The sequence below is a fragment of the Pinus tabuliformis genome, chromosome 2_2 (genome assembly GCF_031772625.1).
Source record: "Pinus tabuliformis cultivar Carrire ecotype Pingquan chromosome 2_2, CPIR1, whole genome shotgun sequence".
Taxonomy (NCBI): Eukaryota; Viridiplantae; Streptophyta; class Pinopsida; order Pinales; family Pinaceae; genus Pinus; species Pinus tabuliformis.
Genome location: NC_142300.1, coordinates 1,275,682,452 through 1,275,702,554, shown reverse-complemented (window position 1 = coordinate 1,275,702,554; position 20,103 = coordinate 1,275,682,452). Strand labels below are relative to the sequence as shown.

The 20,103-nt window shown below is 38.1% G+C and overlaps 1 protein-coding gene across 1 annotated transcript; it reads right to left on the bottom strand.

The window, feature by feature from the left end:
• Window positions 1-729: 729 nt before the first annotated feature.
• LOC149198131 (uncharacterized) lies at window positions 730-1,694 on the bottom strand. Its single transcript, XM_089404070.1, has one exon. The coding sequence runs from the start codon at window positions 1,631-1,633 to the stop codon at window positions 986-988; it is 648 nt and encodes a 215-aa protein (XP_089260196.1). The 5' UTR covers window positions 1,634-1,694; the 3' UTR covers window positions 730-985.
• Window positions 1,695-20,103: the final 18,409 nt, after the last annotated feature.

Below are 20,103 nucleotides of genomic sequence, written 5' to 3'. Positions count from 1 at the left end.
TTCATATTAATTTAATTTAATCTACAATATAGAATTCTATATAAAGTTAGTAACATGAATATTAAAAATACAAAATTCATATCAAGTCAATCTAATCTACAATATTAATATTATAGGTTCTATATAGAGTTAAAAACATTTAAAAAATACAAAATTTATATTAATTCTATCTAATCTACAAAATAAATTTAGTAACATACACCTTAAAAATACAAAATTCATATCAATCCAATCTAATCTACAATATAGAATTCTATATTCTATATAGAGTTAGTAACATCAAAGCCAGTAGCATTATTCTATATAGAATTAGTAATATAAAGTTAGTTCATATCAATCCAATCTAATCTACAATATAGAATCCTATATTCCATGTAGAGTTAGTAGCATGAAAGCCAGTAGCATTATTCTATATAGAATTAGTAATATAAGTACAGGAGCTTTGATTTTTAAAGATATGAAATTTTAAATTTATGTTTTTTGAAATATTTTGGAATTTAAAAATTAAAAAAGATTATTTTTTAAAAGAAAAAATAATTTTTAAAAATAAAAATTAATCTTAATTTTCAATTTAAAAATTAAAAAAATTATTTTTTAAAAGAAAAAATAATTTTAAAAAATAAAAATTAATCTTAATTCTCAATATCAGCAAAATAAAGTCAATTATCCAGGCTCAAATATTTCATGTGAAGGTAATAATATCATGCAAATAACAGCCAGGGAAGAACATGATGATAAAATATGAGATTCACAGTGCACAGACTAACAGGAACAATTCAATTCATGCTCACTTGGCACTTTGTCACATACTATGACGAGTGCAAATATGAGAGTCCTCCATGAGTACTGATTACATCTCATCGTCTGAGAACTTAAGAAACATAAGTACTATTACAGTGAATCGACAACGACGTTATACAACAATTACAAAATGATGCAGGAATCTTGCTCGGTAAATAATACAAGGTCGCCTCAGCTCTGTTACTCATCCCACACTCAGCAATTTCAGTAAAAATGGCTTACCATATGCACGCTCGGCCTCAGTAATGGTAGAGAGCTTAGGCTTCCAAGCTCGGCTTGCAGGCCTCACCAACTTGGCATAATCTTCCATCAACTGGTAACTGTTACACAGCCTCTTCTTGGAACTTTTATATCCATGGCACCCACCAGAGGTGTCATTGATGTTTGAGAGACCATTGAGAAAGCTGGTGGAGATCTTGACTTGCAGAGAGTTGCCCTTCTTTTGCACAATCTTGAAGGGCTTGGCCTCCATTTGAACATAAATGTTGCCTTTCCTTGAAGCACCGGCCTGGGTGTGGTTGGCATGATTTTCTATTGCCACCTTCGAAATGAAAGAAGCAACTGTGGAGGCTGTGAGAGCACACTGAAAACTTTTTCTTGGGAGAATGAAATAAGTGTGACCTAATTTCAGAGACTCATCTGAAGGAATAGCAACAATGGGTTTACCTATGTAGAAAGCCTCAGAATGGCAGACCCAGTATCCAGGGTATTGCTTCATGACCTCCCCTGCCTTGACAGGGCCTGTCAGATGCTTGATGCTGCCATTGGCATGCAATATCTTGACTGATTTTGAACTCTGATCAGCCTGAGACCTGCAAACTCTATTGCCCATTGCCTTCACTCAAGAAAAAAAAAAAACATATAATAATCGCAGATAAGTGGGTCTTGGTTATGATGATAAAAGGTGGGGGGTGTTTCATATTCCACCCAACGTTCAAATCAATTTTACAGGTTTGCTCCTTCTGGGCCCTGCTCAGATCCAATGAAATCAAAAAATAATGGGATGAACAGAAACCAGCACTTAAGTAGGGCCAAGCTTTGTCGGCCTCATACTACTAATATTTGATGTGAACACAGCTGCCACTGCTTATCTGTACATGTGTGGTTTGGCCCTTTTACCAAAAGGATAACGAAGTCCATGTGCACGAATAGTGTATCGTAAGGCCATGCAAAGATCTCTGTGCATTTATGTCATGTCGTTGGGCACCCTGCTGATGCATTGTGTTATACACTTTACAAACACAAAGGAGCCATGAATAGGAAATCCCCGTGGGTCATTTGGCCTGTAGCTCAATGGTGATTTGAGGTGTGAAGTGTTCATAATTGCTCCACAAGGGAGGGGTTTTGTCTGTTAATTAGTGTTGTCCAGGAGGTTCTACAGTGATTGATACAAACACTTTACGTCCTTATTTATTTAGCTTAATGCACTTTTCTGTAATGGGCAGCATCGTTGTACATGCTTTTTTGAATCAGGTGTCGAGCTATCATTTTCTAACCTTTTTTCCTTTCATTCTTTTTTCTCTCTCTTTCTTTTTTTCTTTTTCATTCATTCTTTCTTTACTTTTCCTTTTTTTTCCCCTCTTAATTTTAATTTTCAAGTATATAATTTGCAAAAATCTAGTGCCTCCACAAAAAAATTGTGTTATACATAGATTGTTTTTATTTAATTTACAAAGTTAACAATTAACTTTGTAGTTACACTTTCCAGTAATGTAACTTTACAATCCAATTAAACTCACAATAACTAAGTTGTGTACTTTGTATAGGAAAGGTGGTACTATCTTTGCAAGTAGGTAGAGTTTGTACCTAAAAGTGAGGCCTTTTAAAATGAATAAGTAGGGTAAGTAGGTAGGGGTAGAATGGGAAAGGGAGATTTTTCAGTAATTTAAATTTACCGTGAGATTAAACTCAGGTTAACTGAAAAGGTAGTACTATCTTTGCAACTAGAGATTGTATGGAAAAGGGAGGCCTCTTAAAATGAATAAGTAGGACAAGTAGGTAGGGATAAAATGGGAAGGGGAAATTTTTCAAATAGGTGACTTTCAGTAATTTAAATTTACAGTGAGATTAAACTCATGATAACCAAGTTGTGGACTTTGTATAGAAAAGGTGGTACTATCTTTGCAAGTAGGTAGAGATTGTATGGAAAAGGGATGCCTTTCAAAATGAATAAGTAGGGCAAGTAGGTAGGGATAGAATGGGAAGGGGAGATTTTTCAAATAGGTAATTTTTAGTAATTTAAATTTACAGTCAGATTAAACTCATGATAACCAAGATGTGGACTTTGTATAGAAAAGGTGGTACTATCTTTGCAAGTAGGTAGAAATTGTATGGAAAAGGGATACCTTTCAAAATGAATAAGTAGGGTAAGTAGGTAGGGATAGAATGGGAAGGGGAGATTTTTCAAAGATGTGATTTTTAGTAATTTAAATTTACAGTCAGATTAAACTCACGATAACCAAGTTGTGGACTTTGTATAGAAAAGGTGGTACTATCTTTGCAAGTAGGTAGAGATTGTATGGAAAAGGGAGGCCTTTTAAAATGAATTAGGGTATTAAAGTAGGTAGGGATGGAATGGGAAGAGGAGATTTTTCAAATAGGTGACTCTCAGTAATTTAAATTTACAATCAGATTAAAGTCATGATGACCAAGTTGTGGATATTGTATGGGAAAGATGGTACTATCTTTGTAAACAGGTAGACATTGTATCGAAAAGGGAGGTCTTTTAAAATGAATAAGTAGGGTAAGTAGGTAGGGATAGAATCAGAAAGGGAGGCCTCAATCGGATTAAACTCATGATAAGTGAGTTACTATCTTTGCAAGAAGGTAGGGATTGTATGGCAAAGGGAGACTTTTCAAATAGTTGATTTTCCAGTGATTTAAATTTACAATCAGATTAAACTCATGACAAGTGAGTTGTGGACTTTGTATATGAAAGGTGGTACTATCTTTGCAAGTATGTAGAGATTGTATGGCAAAGGGAGGCTTTTCAAATAGGAGACTTTCAAGCAATTTAAATTTACAATCATATTAAACTCATGATAAGTGAGTTGTTGACTTTGTATACCTAAGGTGGTACTATCTTTGCAAGAAGTTAGGGATTGTATGGAAAATGGGGGCTTTTCAAATAGGTGACTTTCCAGTGATTTAAATTTACAATCAGATAAAACTTATGATAACTAAGTTGTGGACTTTGTATACTAAAGATGGCACTATCTTTGCAACTAGGTAGAGATTGTATGGAAATAGGAGTCCTTTTAAAATGAATAAGTAGGGTAAATAGGTAGGGAAGGAATTGGATAACTAAGTTGTGGACTTTTTATAGGAAAGGTGGTACTCTATGATTGCAAGTAGGTAAATATTGTATGGAAAAGAGAAGGCTTTTAAAATGAATAAGTAGGGTAAGTAGATAGGGATAGAATGGGAAAGGGAGGATTTTGAAACATGTCAATGAGGACAGTGATGTTTTTAATGATTATGTGATAATAGTATGATAAAGAGAATATGTTTAAAAGACATTTTAATAGATATGGTAAGGAAGTACTTTCATGGTATTATCATTATTGTAAAGAAGATTATTTAATGGATATGTGGGGATAATATAAAAATGAATAATCTTAAATAGGTTTGTAGGGTTTGAGATTTTTTAATTGTACATAAAAGGTTGGATATATTTTAATGAGTATATAGCAATAAAATGAGAAAAGGGAATAGTCTTAACAAAGATAGTATGTGATAAAAGAATAATAAGAGAGTATATTAGTAAAGATATCATTTTGAAAAGAACATTTTAATGGATATGGAAGCAAAGTATTTATGAAGATAGTATAAGAAAAAAAATACTATTTAATGAATATGTGGTCAAATTATGGTACTTGAAAGGGATTTTTTTCAAAAAGTATGTGGGGATTAATTATACATGTGGGGCTAAACAGATTTTAATATGTAATAACAGTATGAGAAGGGGAACAATGTCAACAATGTCATATAAGGATGACATGGAAAAGAGTAATTTTATTAAAGTAGATATATGTAAAAGGATTTTTAAAATAAGTGTGGGGATAAAGATTTTTCTAAGAATGTGTGGCCATAGTATCAAAAAGAAGTATTTTTTAATGGGTATGTGGAGACGAAGTAATTTTTTTTAATGGGTATGTGGAGACAAAAACTTTTTTCATAAGTATATGGTAATAGAGACTTTTTAAAGGGTAAGTGGTAATAATATGTGAAAAGAATATTTTTAATAGGTATGTGGGGATACATAGTTTTCTAATAGGTACGTACAATGCATGGAAAGGGAAGTAATGTGAGGTGATGATAAGATTAGAAAAAGGGGACTTCTTCAATGGATATGTGGTAATAGTAGGGGTAGAGATTTTTTTGTCTTTTAAAGAATTTTCTTTTAATTATGGTACCACAAAGTAACAGGGGAAAGTTGAGCAAGAAAGCTTATAACACCCTCCCAATCAATAAATCATTATATTTGTGTGAGTGCCACTATTTCCATAGAAAACCCCATTAACACAAGGACTATATTATATTGGGAATTTTATCTTACCACAAGCTAATCCTCACAAACCATGTAGAATACGAAAATTTTTAGTACATGAGGTTTTTATAGTTCTAAAAACAAATCCAAAATATCATTTATCTATTTTCATTTTAATTTACTCAAATTCTAAACAACCTTACTCCAAAGTATGTATACATTAGTTAATGATTGCAAGAAAAAACATTAGTAACTCTTGGTCATTGGCTATTAACAATCTTAAAAAAAAAAAAAACCATTAAGCATAAACAAAATTTGATGGATTTATATACAATAATAATCGAACTAAAGGTGTTCTTTGAAGGGGGGGTTATGCTCCAAGCTTTACCATTTTTCAAATACATATGGGAGCAAGCAATGTATCGATTCCCAACATACGCCCTCTGACACAGGCAAGTTCCCTCTGTGGACACAAGCAAGTTCCCTCTATGGAAAGAGGCAACCCCTCTAGCCCTAGAGTGGGTCTAGTCATCGCAAAGACAATACAAAAGCAAATTTCCTTAGAAAGTTGTTGTTATGAAGGCCTACCTTCAATTCATCGTTCAATGAAGTCCTCGTCGTGTTTCTCCAGCTCTTGTTCTTCTAGTCACTTATACCTGAAAACAACATGCAGAGAAACACCACAAATGCAATAGAAAACAACCAAACAGTCTACTTGAAGAGTCAAGGAACCTCAAGTTATCGACATACAATATAACATACGATATAGGAAACAAGCCATTGATTTGTATTAATATAAATCAAAGTAAAACTTACAACCAAGCCTTGACGTCGTAAGTCTCCTCGAAGGGTCCCATCGGCATGTCTCCGTAAGCATTCACTTGTGAACCGTCTCCCAAGGGAACAAATGACTCTCTCTTTAGTTCAAAATATTGATGCTAGAAAGTTCTCAAACCAACTCTACTCAAACATCTCTCAAGCCAAAATACATGTGAGGCTACTTCCACACTCCAATAACACTCTCTACCTCTACTCCTCTCTTAGAAACCTGAAGCTACCAAATTACATCTAGCTATCATCAAGTTACATCTAAGCTAGCTAATCTCATTCATGGAGGAGACATTTATAGGAGGGAGAGGTTCCATAAGAGATGGGAGGAAGAGTTTATCTCTTAGGGAGGTTGCACAAAAGGTGGAACAACTATCCCAAAGGAGAGAGGCGAGCTCATATAACCCAACAACCAGCCCTAGGACTGCCCATGAAGCAGTTTCATCTCGAAGCTTCGTCGAGTTGTTGAAAAACTTGCCAAAAGTAGATCTTCGTGGGTGAAACACAAGGACAGAGCGATGACTTCTCTAGGGCTAGTGCAAACTTGACCATCTTCACGGGTAAGACAACTGATGACCCGCGACGACCCAGATACTTAGGTAAAAAGGGGTCGGCTTCAGGGATAATGAACTGAGACATTCTTCCTAAGATTACAAGGAAGGTATTGACACATAATTGGCAACATGACACAGAATAGATGTCAGTAATATGGACTGGCAGTATCCGGGATTAGGGAATGCAGGGTCGGTGACAAATTACTGTGTAACAGATGCCCCCTAAAGCATGAAAGCCGAGAGAGTGGGAGGGGTGAAATGCTTTATGAATCTATAACCAAAACAGAACATCCCCATGGAGAACCGGCAAATGCAAGTACAATTGATATCTCTGATACATGAGTACATAGTGAAAGGAAATACATGTTTATAAAGCATGGGTGCAACCATCCAGAAGATAAACATAAATGGTATGTGGTATGGACGCAACCATCTAATCAGAAAGACCACAAAAAAGACTTAGGTATGGTCGCAACCATCCAATCAAAAGAGTCATGTATGAATCAATCCACGCAACTTGGACTTGTGTAATCTGAGCCCAGGGTCTTGAATCCCAACCTGATCATGGTACAAATTCTAATATGTGAATAAATGTGTTGAAGTCGAGCATACTAGAAAATCACTTGATTACCGGCCAATGATGTAAACTGTTAACAAGCACAAGAGAGACCACCAGTAATGTCAATGGTTCTCAAGGTACTGCTAGTACAATCCACAAAGTGTGAAGAATGATCTGAAGTCGAACACTTGTGAAATCACTCGATCGAATACCAATGATGCAAGCCTGTCGTCGAATGCGAAGAACTTTCCATTGAGGCATGCAAGCTCTAAGGTACCAGAAAAGAGTCTCTAGATCAACTTCCCGGATAATGAGCTGAGGTCGACAGGAAGCGATCGGTCAAAGGAAGGCCATAATGTTTCCCACATCATCGATGTGAGACAAAGGAACAAGATGAATGTGGATGAGACAGAGAACCTGAGGAATGTGTGTAAGGCTACAAATTGCAGAAGGATTAAGCTCTTGAACATATCGGTGACACGACTCCGGAGTTTGGCAACATTTTGATACCAAGGGATCAAAGGTCATGATGATGGAGCAAGGATCAGATGGAATGAGGCAAAATGAATAACCCAAAACCAGAAAGGCCAACGATAGAACGAGGATATCCCAACCCAACATGAAGCAGAAAGAGTGTTGATGTTCAAGAGCGACAAGCTGTCATAATCACTAACACAACCAACAGAATGTTTCTAAATTTTCCCCCACCATTTTTGGTGAGTACCCCAATTATTTTTGAAACACAAGCTTGAAGGGGATAACATATGCTTGTAATATAAGTTTGTCCTTCAAACAATTCCGGCCTAGTAATTTTTCTAACGAGCCCTAGGAAGGAGAAGCTCGGTCTCGTCATGATGACAAGTCCAATGTCATTAGGTTTTAACGAGTCCGACATAGGTAAAACTCAGAGTCTTTTTCATGTTTAGAGAATTTGAAAAAGACATGGAAAAGAAAACTCCAAAGGTCCCTTTTTGTAAATATGTTCCTCGAATCCGAAAAGATAGAAAACAATATCCAAGGGAACCTATTGACCATGATAGATCAACGCATACCTTTTTCGTAAGTAATCTATCCCAGCCCGTAAAAGGGCTAAACCTATACTGGGTAGATGATGCTTCGCAGCCTTTAACGAGTTCAAAGCGACAAGAGCTTGGTGATCTTTTCATGTTTCGAGAGTCAAAAAAGAGCTTAAAGGTGACTCCAAAAGGAGCTTTTTCGTGTTTTTACCGATTCCAAAAAAGTATAAAATATAACTCGTGGATTCATCACCAGAGTTCGCGAAAACCTGTCACTGCACAAAAACAAGTGTAAGATCTGTTTTCGATATAAAAATACATGAAATATTCAAAAATAGATTAAAAACCCTAATTTACAAACCCTAATTTTACAAAAGGTTTATAAAAAGAGTCATTAGGTAAAAATCAATTTACTTTTCATTGTTTTACCTCAGAGTGAAAAATTTACCCTTGCGCATTCGTGATTTCAACGGTCGACTAGAGGAAGATCAAAACCTTGTCAGCAAATTCATCTGATCCAGGTAGGCACTACATGATTCCCTACATTTTTAGATAGATTGTGATTCATTTTTTAGTGGTATTAGCTGCCATTTAGGAGGATTTTAGGATAAACATATGCGCGGCGGTCTTTGCGGGTCACTAGCTCGAGACCATGACGACCCAAAATCCTCAACGGGGTCTTCGCGACTGTACACTGAAAATCCGTGAAGATCCTGAATTTTCGGAATAGTGGATTTTGGCTTAGCGCACCTGTTGGAAAAAACAGGTGCAACGAGCACCGACAATTAAAATTTCCCAAAACCTTAGCAGTTTCACTGGATTTTAAGCACAAATGGAGCACTTATAATCGCCTATGTGTGTATGAAGGATAAAACCATGGTGATTGAGTGGAAGGAATGGGAGCACAGTGGTGATGATGAATTAGGCATGAGGGATGAAAACTGCTTGGATGTGCTCCAGAATTGCGGGCTTCTGAAATTCTTCATGGTGCCCTATCTAAGGGCGCAACCGGACCTACTCCAATTTCTAGTTGGAGCATGGGATCCGAATGAGGGAAAATTCAACATTCAAGGGCAGGAGTTGGAAATTGAGGTAGCAGACATTTATTTCCTAACAGGGTTGTCACGGAGGGGGGAAAGGCCCCGCATGACCGAGACCCGTATCACCAGAGAAACCATGGATATGCTTATGGGAAGACTGTGTCTGGAGGCGGATAAGTCAGATAAGGGCGGAAAACTCAAGATCACAATAGTTAGAGACTTGTCTCTTCGAGTTCTCCTCTCTACCATCACTAGAGCAGCTGTCTCACAGGCCCCAGACGAGGCCACCAAAACCCAACTCCGGATGGCAGCCGACTATTTGGATCCCACAGTTTTTAACTGGGTCGAGGCCGTAGTAGATACCTTAAAATGGAAATTAACAAAGTGTCAACGAGGGGATGTCAAACAATTTGGGTATGGGTCTATTCTCGTATGATCCTCGAGCGTCTTCCTATCTTCTAGAAACAGGAAGCAGTCGTGGCATGGCCAACTCCACGGGAGCCACGAATGATTCGGCGGGTGATGTTGATGCCCCGAGGAGGCGGGGGTCAACATATGTCATGGAGACTCGAGTTTTTCCAATGGTTGGATCGCCAACTAGCTATTGTCGAGGATTGGCCATATGTCGGGATAGACTTCAGGGGTGATCCAGATTTAGTACTCCCCCTAGGGAACACTGGGATAACAAAGGTAACAAATTCATTTGTTGATTTTTTAAAGATTTTGTAATTTTTATCATTTTTCATATATGTTCTGATCATTATGTTTCAATTTTGTAGATGTTGGGCCAGAAAGGCCTGCTGGTTTGTCTCTGATTGCTTGGAGAGCTGAGCGGGAGTTCGAGATCCCTCCCCCCAGTGGAGATGTAGAGGACGAGATTGCCCGTGACTTGGAGGGGTTGACGGAGGGGATCCCAGACTACACGAGATTCGAGGATGTCCCTCGATGGTACCAACAACACACAGCAGGGGTGTCAGGAAGGATTCACTGACTACTCAAATGTGTCGTCCGAGCAGTCATGTGCTATAGAGAGCACCACGCAGATTAGACTCCTAGGTTTAATTTCTGCAATTTTGAGAGACATGTTGTCTTGCGATGTAACCCGAACATATATTTTTTGAGCACTGCGATGTGCAACACTTGATATACATATCTATACCTATGTTTTGCTATATCAACTTATTATGTATTTAATGATTATCTTTACAAATGTCGCAAATTTCTATATAACACATGATTTTCCAATGCATCAGTTAATGTATTTAGTCTTCTAGGAATATGTCGATATGTAATATATTCAAAATTCCTTTCCAGTATACAAACACATAAATACAACCTTAAAATTTGAGGGTTTATGATGGAATAACGCTCGTTGAGTTGAAGAAAAACAAGCTGTGAATCTAGATTCATGATCAAAGCGTGAATATTGAGGGAAACAACCTCAGTCAGTAATTCAATGACTGCTCTATATTCAACAACATTGTTCATAGTACATCCTAGACAAACACCTTGAATATCTACCAACTCACCTTGAGGATCATAGATAACCCATGTCGTGGAGGAAAGACTCCGAGTACTGCGACAGGCACCATCAGCAAAACTGACATAAGGTGCGACAGATATCTGCATAAGAAGAAAAAATGACATAATAAGCAGCAAAAGCTTACACACCAAGCAAAACATATACAAAATGAAAAACACACTTATGTACACAACAATGCACAAAAGACTCATGCATAATATTTCTTGAGATAAATCCCATTCTGGGGCTTATCTAAAGGGTTGCCTTCATAGTCAATTAGCTCATAGCCCCTTTTTGCAAAACAAGTTTGACAATATAGGGCCCATGCCACATGGGTTCAAATTTGCCTGCCCCCAGCTTGTCATTAGCTTGATCATATAGCAGGACTAAATCCCCCTCCATGAAAGAAGGTGGGTTGATTGTCTGATCGAAGTGAGTTTTCACTCTCTTATTCTATGCTTCGATGACTAAAGAAGCATGCCGACGAGTCTTGTCAAGCCGTTCTAGATAAAGAAGGCATTCTTCCACTGGAGTAGTATTTGGTAGCAATTTGATAGCTAATTTGAGAAAATGGATTTCGCATTCAATCAGAAGAGTAGCTTCCAGACCACAAACAAGTTTAAATGGTGTGAATCTGGTTGCATCCTTAATCGAGGTACGGTAGGCCCATAGAGTGGAAAACAACATAAAATTCCATTTTGGACTTGTGCATTCCAATGGTACGCTAAAGCATAGTAACCAACACTTTGTTTACTGCCTCGACTTTTCCATTGGCCTGAGGGTAATATGGCATCAAACTATCGTGACACAAGCCTAACTGGGTTGTCAACTTAGTGATCTGGAATTTATCTAGGACAAATAATTAAAGGTATTACAGACTCATGTGCATGGATGTGCCTATGTTACTTTATGCATCAATAAGATTGCGAAATACATAGACACTGAGGCAGTTAGAGAAAACATAACAGTCAAACATGTAAACAAAACAAGTTTAATAAGGAGTTCACCCAATGCACCTAGGCTACATCTCTTAGTCCAGCCTTTCAGTGGTGGCCTCTCTATTATGCTTTCAAGCAGATTTTTTACAATAGTGAGCTTGATTCGAGACTCACTAGACAGAATGAAGTCAGTAGGAATCGAGTACACAGACTCTCCTTACTGAAACTCAACCTCTGAGGGTCATAGTAGTATGACAGGCCTATTCTGAGGAGTTTGCTTGAACCTCTCAAGCCTTCAATGGAGTACACAGACTCTCTGACTCTCTCTGGCTCTGTCTGGCTCTATGTTGCCTTCAGGTCAGCTCGGCTTCTACTCTCTGTTCTCTGCTATTAGCTATCGGCGTCTAGCTAACTCTTGTTTGCCTCTCTGTGTTCATCCCTCTTCTTCTATTAGGTCATGGCTTTAAAGCCAGTATGTTCTTTTGACTATTCATTTCCACTTCCCAGACTTCTGGTTTCCTTACCTCTGTCTGTTCGAATTCCCCTACTCTGCGTCATCATCATTGAGTAACGCCTCGCAAGGAGGTGGCCACCTGTTTCCCAACGAATTGGGTATCAGATTCCTTGAATCATTTTTGAAGGGTCGTTAATTCCGTTTGCTTCAAGATCGCCTGCGAATCATGAATCATTTGCAAACTCATCATCCATATCGGACTTTAAATCCCCTGTAATCTTGCTTTTTTGACTTGTCAAATCTGGTCAGTCATTGGGACGCATCTCCACCGTTGATCTGGCCCCCCCAGATCCTACAATCGTCCTTCATATCGGGCGGACAAGTCGCACGATGTTTACCTGTCCGATGCGGGCGGTTTTCTCTCTCATCTGTCGGACGCGTGTCGCTCGATGTGTGGCATCGGGCGAGACTATGTCAAAACTGCTTACTGCCTCAAGGCCTTTCGATATCCTACCGGTTTGGGGAATCCCGTGCTACAGAACCAAACACGTTACTTTTCCAAATTTTATAGCGATTTCGGTGTAGAAATTTTGAATAATTTAACACATATTCAATGGAGATTATCCTGATCATGTACTATTGCGGAAAACATACACAATACATAAGCTCCTCTATGTTGATCATCAATATAACAACATCAATAACAATAAAACATCAAGAGCATTCACACATTAACACAGTATGTATCCCGGGGAAAGGATCTCGCTAAAAACCCCAACTATCTGTATATTAATGATTGAGTCATGTAACATTACACAGCATAATACTTCTCACAAGTATCTCCACCTCTGTTACACACAATACAGCTCAGATCTGATCTCCAAATCTCTTCCACTGCTTGCCTGCCTCCACTGCTCAATACCTGCTCAAGAACTAATGAGAATGGCTCACCAAACTCGTTTTTCACCTGCAAAATAGTCACTCACACTTTGTTGGACGTGAGCACAAGCTATAATGTGGGAAAATACGTGAGCAAACTCATTGGCATACTCAATCCCTTGATTGTGCAAGATCTGGTGCACAACTATAGTCACAACTGATAGCAATCTGATTCTCTACCACCTGTCCCTGTTGAACTGAACATGCACTGACATGCAACTGAGTTAACTGATGTATTCATTAGTTGTATTATGAGTTAATAACTTGTGAATTAATTAATAACTAATTCACCCAACTCATCTCTAGTCTATTTGCCAGTTAGACTAAATACAACCAGTTTAACAAAGCTAAACTGAACACAACTCCATCAACTCCACAATCAACTCCACCAAACTCAACTGATTGAGTTCTAACTGAAGTCATGCATGCAACAACTCAAATGACTCATAAGAAAAGCGTATTTCATTCTGACAGCTGCATGTGCCACCTCTGTAGCTCAAATTGAAGTGCTCCAAGAGAATAAGATTAAGTTTATAGTCCAAATATTATTGTGAGATAATAATATTTGACTTTTCTATTTTTGACAGCCAGTCTAAAAATAGACTTTGATCACTCACACTGTGATCACTCACATTTTCATCAAAAATAGAAGTCCATCTATTTTTTCCCAACTTGATCAATCATCCATAAACAGCAACCCGCAATCCATAGACATGATCCATATGTCTAAAAATAGACATAGTCTAAAAATAGACTTGCGCCAAAAATAGCCTGCGGGCCCACTTAGTGAAGGCGACTCTTTTCACTAAGCTCCATCATCTTGTTGCAATCTCAACATTCAGGTCCGAGCGCTTCGGGGCTTTCCTTCACTAAGGGGGATGCCCTACGATACACGATTAGCACTTAGCGCTAATCGCGTATCAAAAACCACCCCCGTTTCTTGATTTGGCCATCGGTTTTGCTAGTTTGCGCCAGTGCGTGTTACCATGGGCCAACGGTCTGCGCACTCCACCGAGGGTCCTTGTTGCTCTGCTCTGGCCACAACTGCAATTGTTACGAGGATTCCTTCTGATAACTTTGATTTTTCTAGGACTTGAATCTTTCAGCATAATTTGAAACAGTTGTGAAAACTTAGAGAGTGTTCTAGGATCCAATTCGGATCATGGCCTTCCCGCTGAAAAAGATTTTGGACCACCAAAAGTTGGTTTTATTTTAAGCATCAATCAAGTGAGGGTATTGCTTCCTCGCTTGCTCAATTTCTATCCATTTCGCATTGCTTGGTTTTGAACCTTTGAGTCCAATCCTAAGGTATTCAACATCCCCTTTGCGCGTAGTTCTTACCTTCCTGTCCAGAATTGTATCTTCCTGTAATTCTTTAAGATATTCAGGCAACAGATCATCAATAGAAGGCAATTGACTTTGCGCTTTGGGATCTTCGATTAATGAAGGTTCAAATAGTCTCAAGCTGTCTGCATTAACGACTGAGTAGATGTGCATGTAAGCTGGTAGATCAAGGAAAAAAGCATTCTCACTAATTTTCTCAAGTATCTTGAAAGGTCCATACCTTATTGGCTTTAGCTTCTTACCTTCACCTTGCATTCTGTCTTTGTTGATATACAGCTTGATTTGATCACCAACTTGGAAACTATGCTCCATCCGATGCTTGTCATGCCTTGCCTTGTACTTGGCTTAGCTCTTTTCCAGCTATTCCTGTACTGCCTGGTGAATCTCTTGGATTTGTTCAATGAACTTGGTTGCCTTGTCCACATCATTGTGTCCATCAACTGCTATGTCTTTACCAAAGACAAAATCCAAGGGAGACCTCTGTGTGCAACCAAAACAGGTCTCAAAAGGAGATCTCTATGTAGAAGAATGTTTAGCTCGGTTGTAAGCATGTTGCACATAACATAAATGTTCATCCCAAAGTTTGGGATGCTTGCTACAATAGCCTCTGAGCAATTGGATCATTGTCCTGTTGACCACTTCAGTTTGGCCATTTGTTTGCAGATGAAAAGTTGTGCTCTTCTTCAGCCTGGTGTCCATCAATTCCCACAAACTTGACCAAAATTTCCCAACAAATCGGGTATCTCGACCTGATATTATGGAAGTGGGTAATCCAAAATGGACCCATACATGCTGGAAGAACAACTTTGCTATTTTTTCAGCGATAATCTGTTTGTTACAAAGTATTAAAATACACATTTTGCTGAACCTATCCACAACAACATATAAATAGTCATGACCTTTCCTAGATTTAGGCAGTCCTCCAAAAAAGTCCATGGAAACACTTTCCAAAGGATGAGAAGGAACTGGTAGTGGAGTGTACAAGCCTAGTTTTCTATTGCTGGGCTTGCTTTTAGCACACATGGTACACCCTCTTAGATATCTAGAAACTGTCTCATTCATTTTTGGCCAATAACAAAATCTTTGCAGCTGTGCAACGGTTTTACATACACCAAAGTGACCTGATATTAGAGAAGTGTGTGCTTCTCGAATTATCTTAACTCTTTCAGTTTATGGAATACATAGCTTCCCAAAATGATACAAGTGTTGGTCCTTAACATGATAATCCAATTCTTCTACCCGTTTGCCTTGAATTAAAGTTGCATATACATCTTTAAAATCTATATCTTGAGCATATTGTTCAATGTATCTCTCATGCAATATTGAATTATGCTTAAGTATAGTAGATGCATTTATAATTGGTCTAGACAACATATCCGCAACTTTATTTTGTATGCCCTTTTTATATATGATGACTAAATGAAACTGTTGAGAAAACCCATCCATCTATAGTGTCTTGATTGCTGCAACTTAGTTTGGGAGTGTAGATATTGAAGTGGTTGATGATCAATATGTATAACTGTCTCTTTGCCCATTAAGTAATGTTTCCACGTTTTCACACTCTGTACTAATGCATACAATTCTTTATCATATGTGGGATAGTTAACTACTGTAGAATTAAATGTCTCAGAATGATAACATATGGGTTTACTGTGCTGCATGAACACTGCTCCCATGGCATAGTCACTGGCATCTGTTTCAATCTCAAATGGTCTTTGAAGATCAGGCAGTGCTAGTACTAGTGTTGTACTAATATTTTCTTTCAAGGTGTCGAAGGCTTTTTGTTGTTTGCCTCCCCACTAAAACAACTTGTTCAATCCTGTTAAAGCATGTAAGGGTGTTGTTGTTATAGCTCCAAATCTCACCCTTGATATTTGTGATGCTGCATTTATGGCCTAGGGCAACCCCTCCTTATAGACTTGGTCCAAATACTTAAAAAACATTGTTTTACTCCCTATACGCGACATTGCCCTGAGCTAAACGCGTATGTACACTGGTCAGTGCATACCCAACCCGCGTATATGTCTTAAAACACTTAAAAAAATTAAATCTCCTTAATTTCAGGCAGAGATCACAGGTTTTACCTGTTGATTACCTATTAGTGCCCATGGCCCAACTGTTCCCAAAGAATTCCCAACTAAAAAACTACTTTGGGAGAAGTATAAAAAGGCTTCAATGGGAAGGCCTTAAGGAGGAGAGAAAGGAGAGAATTACTCTGCTGAGATTATCCATAATCAAGTCTGAAGATCCTTGTGCTTCCAGCACTTCCCCCATCATAGGAAACCCTTGTTTCCTTGAGTTTTGATGTCATTTCACTAGTTGAGATATCCTTGTGTGAGTCATGGAAGGAGCCTTTTAAAGACTTGGGATTGGATGGACCTGGAGGATGGTTTCGCTTGGAGCCAGCAAGAGAAAGATTCAGGTGATGTCATTCCTTGCTTTGTTTTAGTTATCTGCAATAAAGAAACATTTGTCTTGTTCCTGAAATCAATCTTCTTTATGCATATGATGTTATTGTTATGGTTTACATATGAATAATTGTTTCAATGTATAACTAACCATCTTTCAATAAGTTATGAAGTTGATTTCTATATGATACTTTGTCCATATATTGCTATGCTTCTTTGAATTGGTTGTTTTGCAGGTTCAAGGATCGAGAGGAACTCCAAGAGGGTTTGGACCCTGGTTGGATCTACCTGAACGAAGGACCCCCAGGTGCACCTCTCTTCACATAGTTTGCTTATTTAAGTATCATGTCTACGTGGAATGCTTGTCTTTTACTGTAGATAACCCCTCGCTCTGCTAGGGTGCTAACCCAAAGCCCTAGGGGACATAGTCCCTCAACAGAATTGGTGACTCCACTGGGGACAACAATATTGTTGTTCCTAGTTTGGGTTAATTTAAGCCGATCAGGGCTCAGCTATTTGTTTTCTTGCTGTAACTGATTTGTCTGTTCTTGTAGGAACTCACACTTTAAGTCTGAGCAGTTTCTTCAGACCTCTTTTTTGCTTTTTCTTATGAACTTTTATATACACAGATTTGTCAAGTTACAGAGGCATATGTACGCAAGTTTCCCCATATGAACCCGCGTATACACAGGTTTCTTTGGGTTGAATTGCGTATACACATAAATTTGTATTGACACAGTCGTGTATACCCTAATTTTCCAAGATTTCTTCAAGTCTTTCTGTCTAAGAAGATTTGTTTGCTTGTCTGAGTATTCCCTGAGTAGTCAGTTTTTGTTGTCAGTCTTTTCTTTTGCAACAAGTTTATGGTTTCGAATTCTCTCCTATTATGGAAAGTTTTGGTCTTGTTTTGTTTTGTTGCAAGTGTCATCATTTGTGTTTGAGCACACGAGATTTCTTTCTGAGAATCTTGGCTGTTCTGCTCTTCCAGAGCAGAAAGATTGGTTTTAATCTTTGTGACAAACATTATCTTTGTGATCTTCTTGCTTTGTGTCAAAACTGCATCTTGTGGCCATTTGATTTTCTCACTTTCTGAAAGTTGTTGATTGACAATTTTGAAAGTTGTCTTTCTTGGTCTTTTGATCATTGTCTCCAAGGCTTTTTTTTGCTGCTTTTTGGTCGTTCAAAGCATCTTGAAACACCCATTTTATTGAGTTCTCACCCATTTGGAGTTGATAAATTGCAAAGTGTTTTGTTGCCTATTTTTTGGTCTCAAAGTCTTCAATAGTATTTGGAGCACTTTTGAAAAGTTGTTTTTGCTTTTATGAAAAAGAAAACTTCTTGAAAAACTTGATTTTTTCTTTCTTTTTCCTTGTTTTGATTTGGTTTCTTTTTGCGAGTGAAAGTGCATTTTGTTTGTCTTAAGATTTGCTTTTAGTGTTTAGATGAAAATGAGCATTAGGAACTTATATTCTATCTGAACATCTAAAGTGGATAATTAGAAGCGTTAAAAAATTTGCTTTCATTCTTTGCTTTAGAGTAATCTTGAATTCTTTCATCTTCATTACACATTGCATTAGGATAGTTTGCATGGTTAAAGCATTAGTAATATTTTTGTGAGTGTGAAGTGTGTTGCAAGAAAAGAAAAGGAAAAAGTACTTTTGTTTTTTAGGAGTTTTGTATAACCCACATATAATTCTCTTTTCATCGAAGGAAGAAGGATTGCATTCAAGTAGTTACTTTTTCATTGATTCCAATTGAGTCATACACACATCATTAGTTTCACTTCCGTTTTGTCCCTTTGACTTAAAAATAACAACCTTTAAAATCAAGCGCTATTAAAATATACTAGAACTTTTTTTTTTTTTTTTATTGTCAATTTAGACACACCAACAAGTTCTAGGATATTTAGGGCCATGGATTAGGCGAGTAGAGAGAAAAATCTCCAAGGCCACTTTAAACTGTCAAACATAGAAGTCCAAATAAAGAGTGCAAATCCAATAGCGTTAGGGAGACTAGGAAAGCTCTGGATTTGGAAGTTAAGCACGATGGTTTTTGGAGATAAGGAAGAGAGATACCCCCTCTCCTACTTGTCAGATCTTACCTCAAGACTGTTCCGCCTGGCTTCTGACACGAGTTGGTAACCTTAGTTGCTTATCCTAGGGATCTACACAGGTGGCTGCGGAGGGTAATACAGTGGCGCCTGAGGTCGACATTGTATCACTCTCAGCAGTACTTCTGGAGGGCACCCTTGCGAATATCGGGGGCTTGCACTGACACAGGCTGTTGTTTGGAGGTCAGCATAACTTCCTCTGATACCTTCGCTGGTGGGCCTGGCCTATCATTATCCCCGACTATCTTCAGAAGGCCCCTACTTCACTTTATTGTATTTTGGTGTCCGATCCTCATCACCTGGTGCGGAAATACTTGAAAGTTGCTTGACTGGCTGACTTCTTATAGGGACTTCATAGTTGAGTGCTTTTTGCTCCTTGTATATAGTTGGTTTTAGGTATTTTTGTCTAGTCACTTTTGGATTTTCGATTCTGAGTGACTGACCTACCACTCCGCCAATCTTGAAAGGCTTTTGATCTTTCTTTTGAAAGTTGTGGAGTTGCCTCCTCAAGGGCAAAGGTTTTGATTGTGTGTCTATCTTCCTTGAAAATTCATTTCTGCATTCCCGTAAGGGAAGGATCTACGAATACGTTAGATATGGCCAATATTCCCGTGGAAACCAACCAAGGTACCCTCCCAAAAGGGTATCCTTATGTTTTTCCTTTCTTTGGAAACGTTGGTACTCCCTTGATGGCCACTTTGAATATTCCTGGATTGAATGTTGGACTACCAGTTTGGCTGTGGTCCACTCCGAATATTCCAGATGTTCTTGAAGCTTCTCAGATGAATGCTTTATTTCAGGGGCATCACATGGATGTTAATTGTTCATCTTCTTTCAAAGAGAAATCTAGGATTCCTCTTTCTCCTCCTCCTTGTAATAAGAAATCCAAAAAGGGGAAAGAGGAAGATGAAGAAGAAGAATAATTCTATCCATTCATCATCAACCTCTGCTAGTCATGTTAAAGATGAGCCTTCAGCTATTGCAAGTCATGTTGGGGGTGTAAGTCTAGTCACTGCGAGTCATACTAGAAATTCATCATCAACCTCTACAAGTCATGTTGAAGATGAGCCTTCAGCCGCTGCTATTCATGCTGGGGGCACA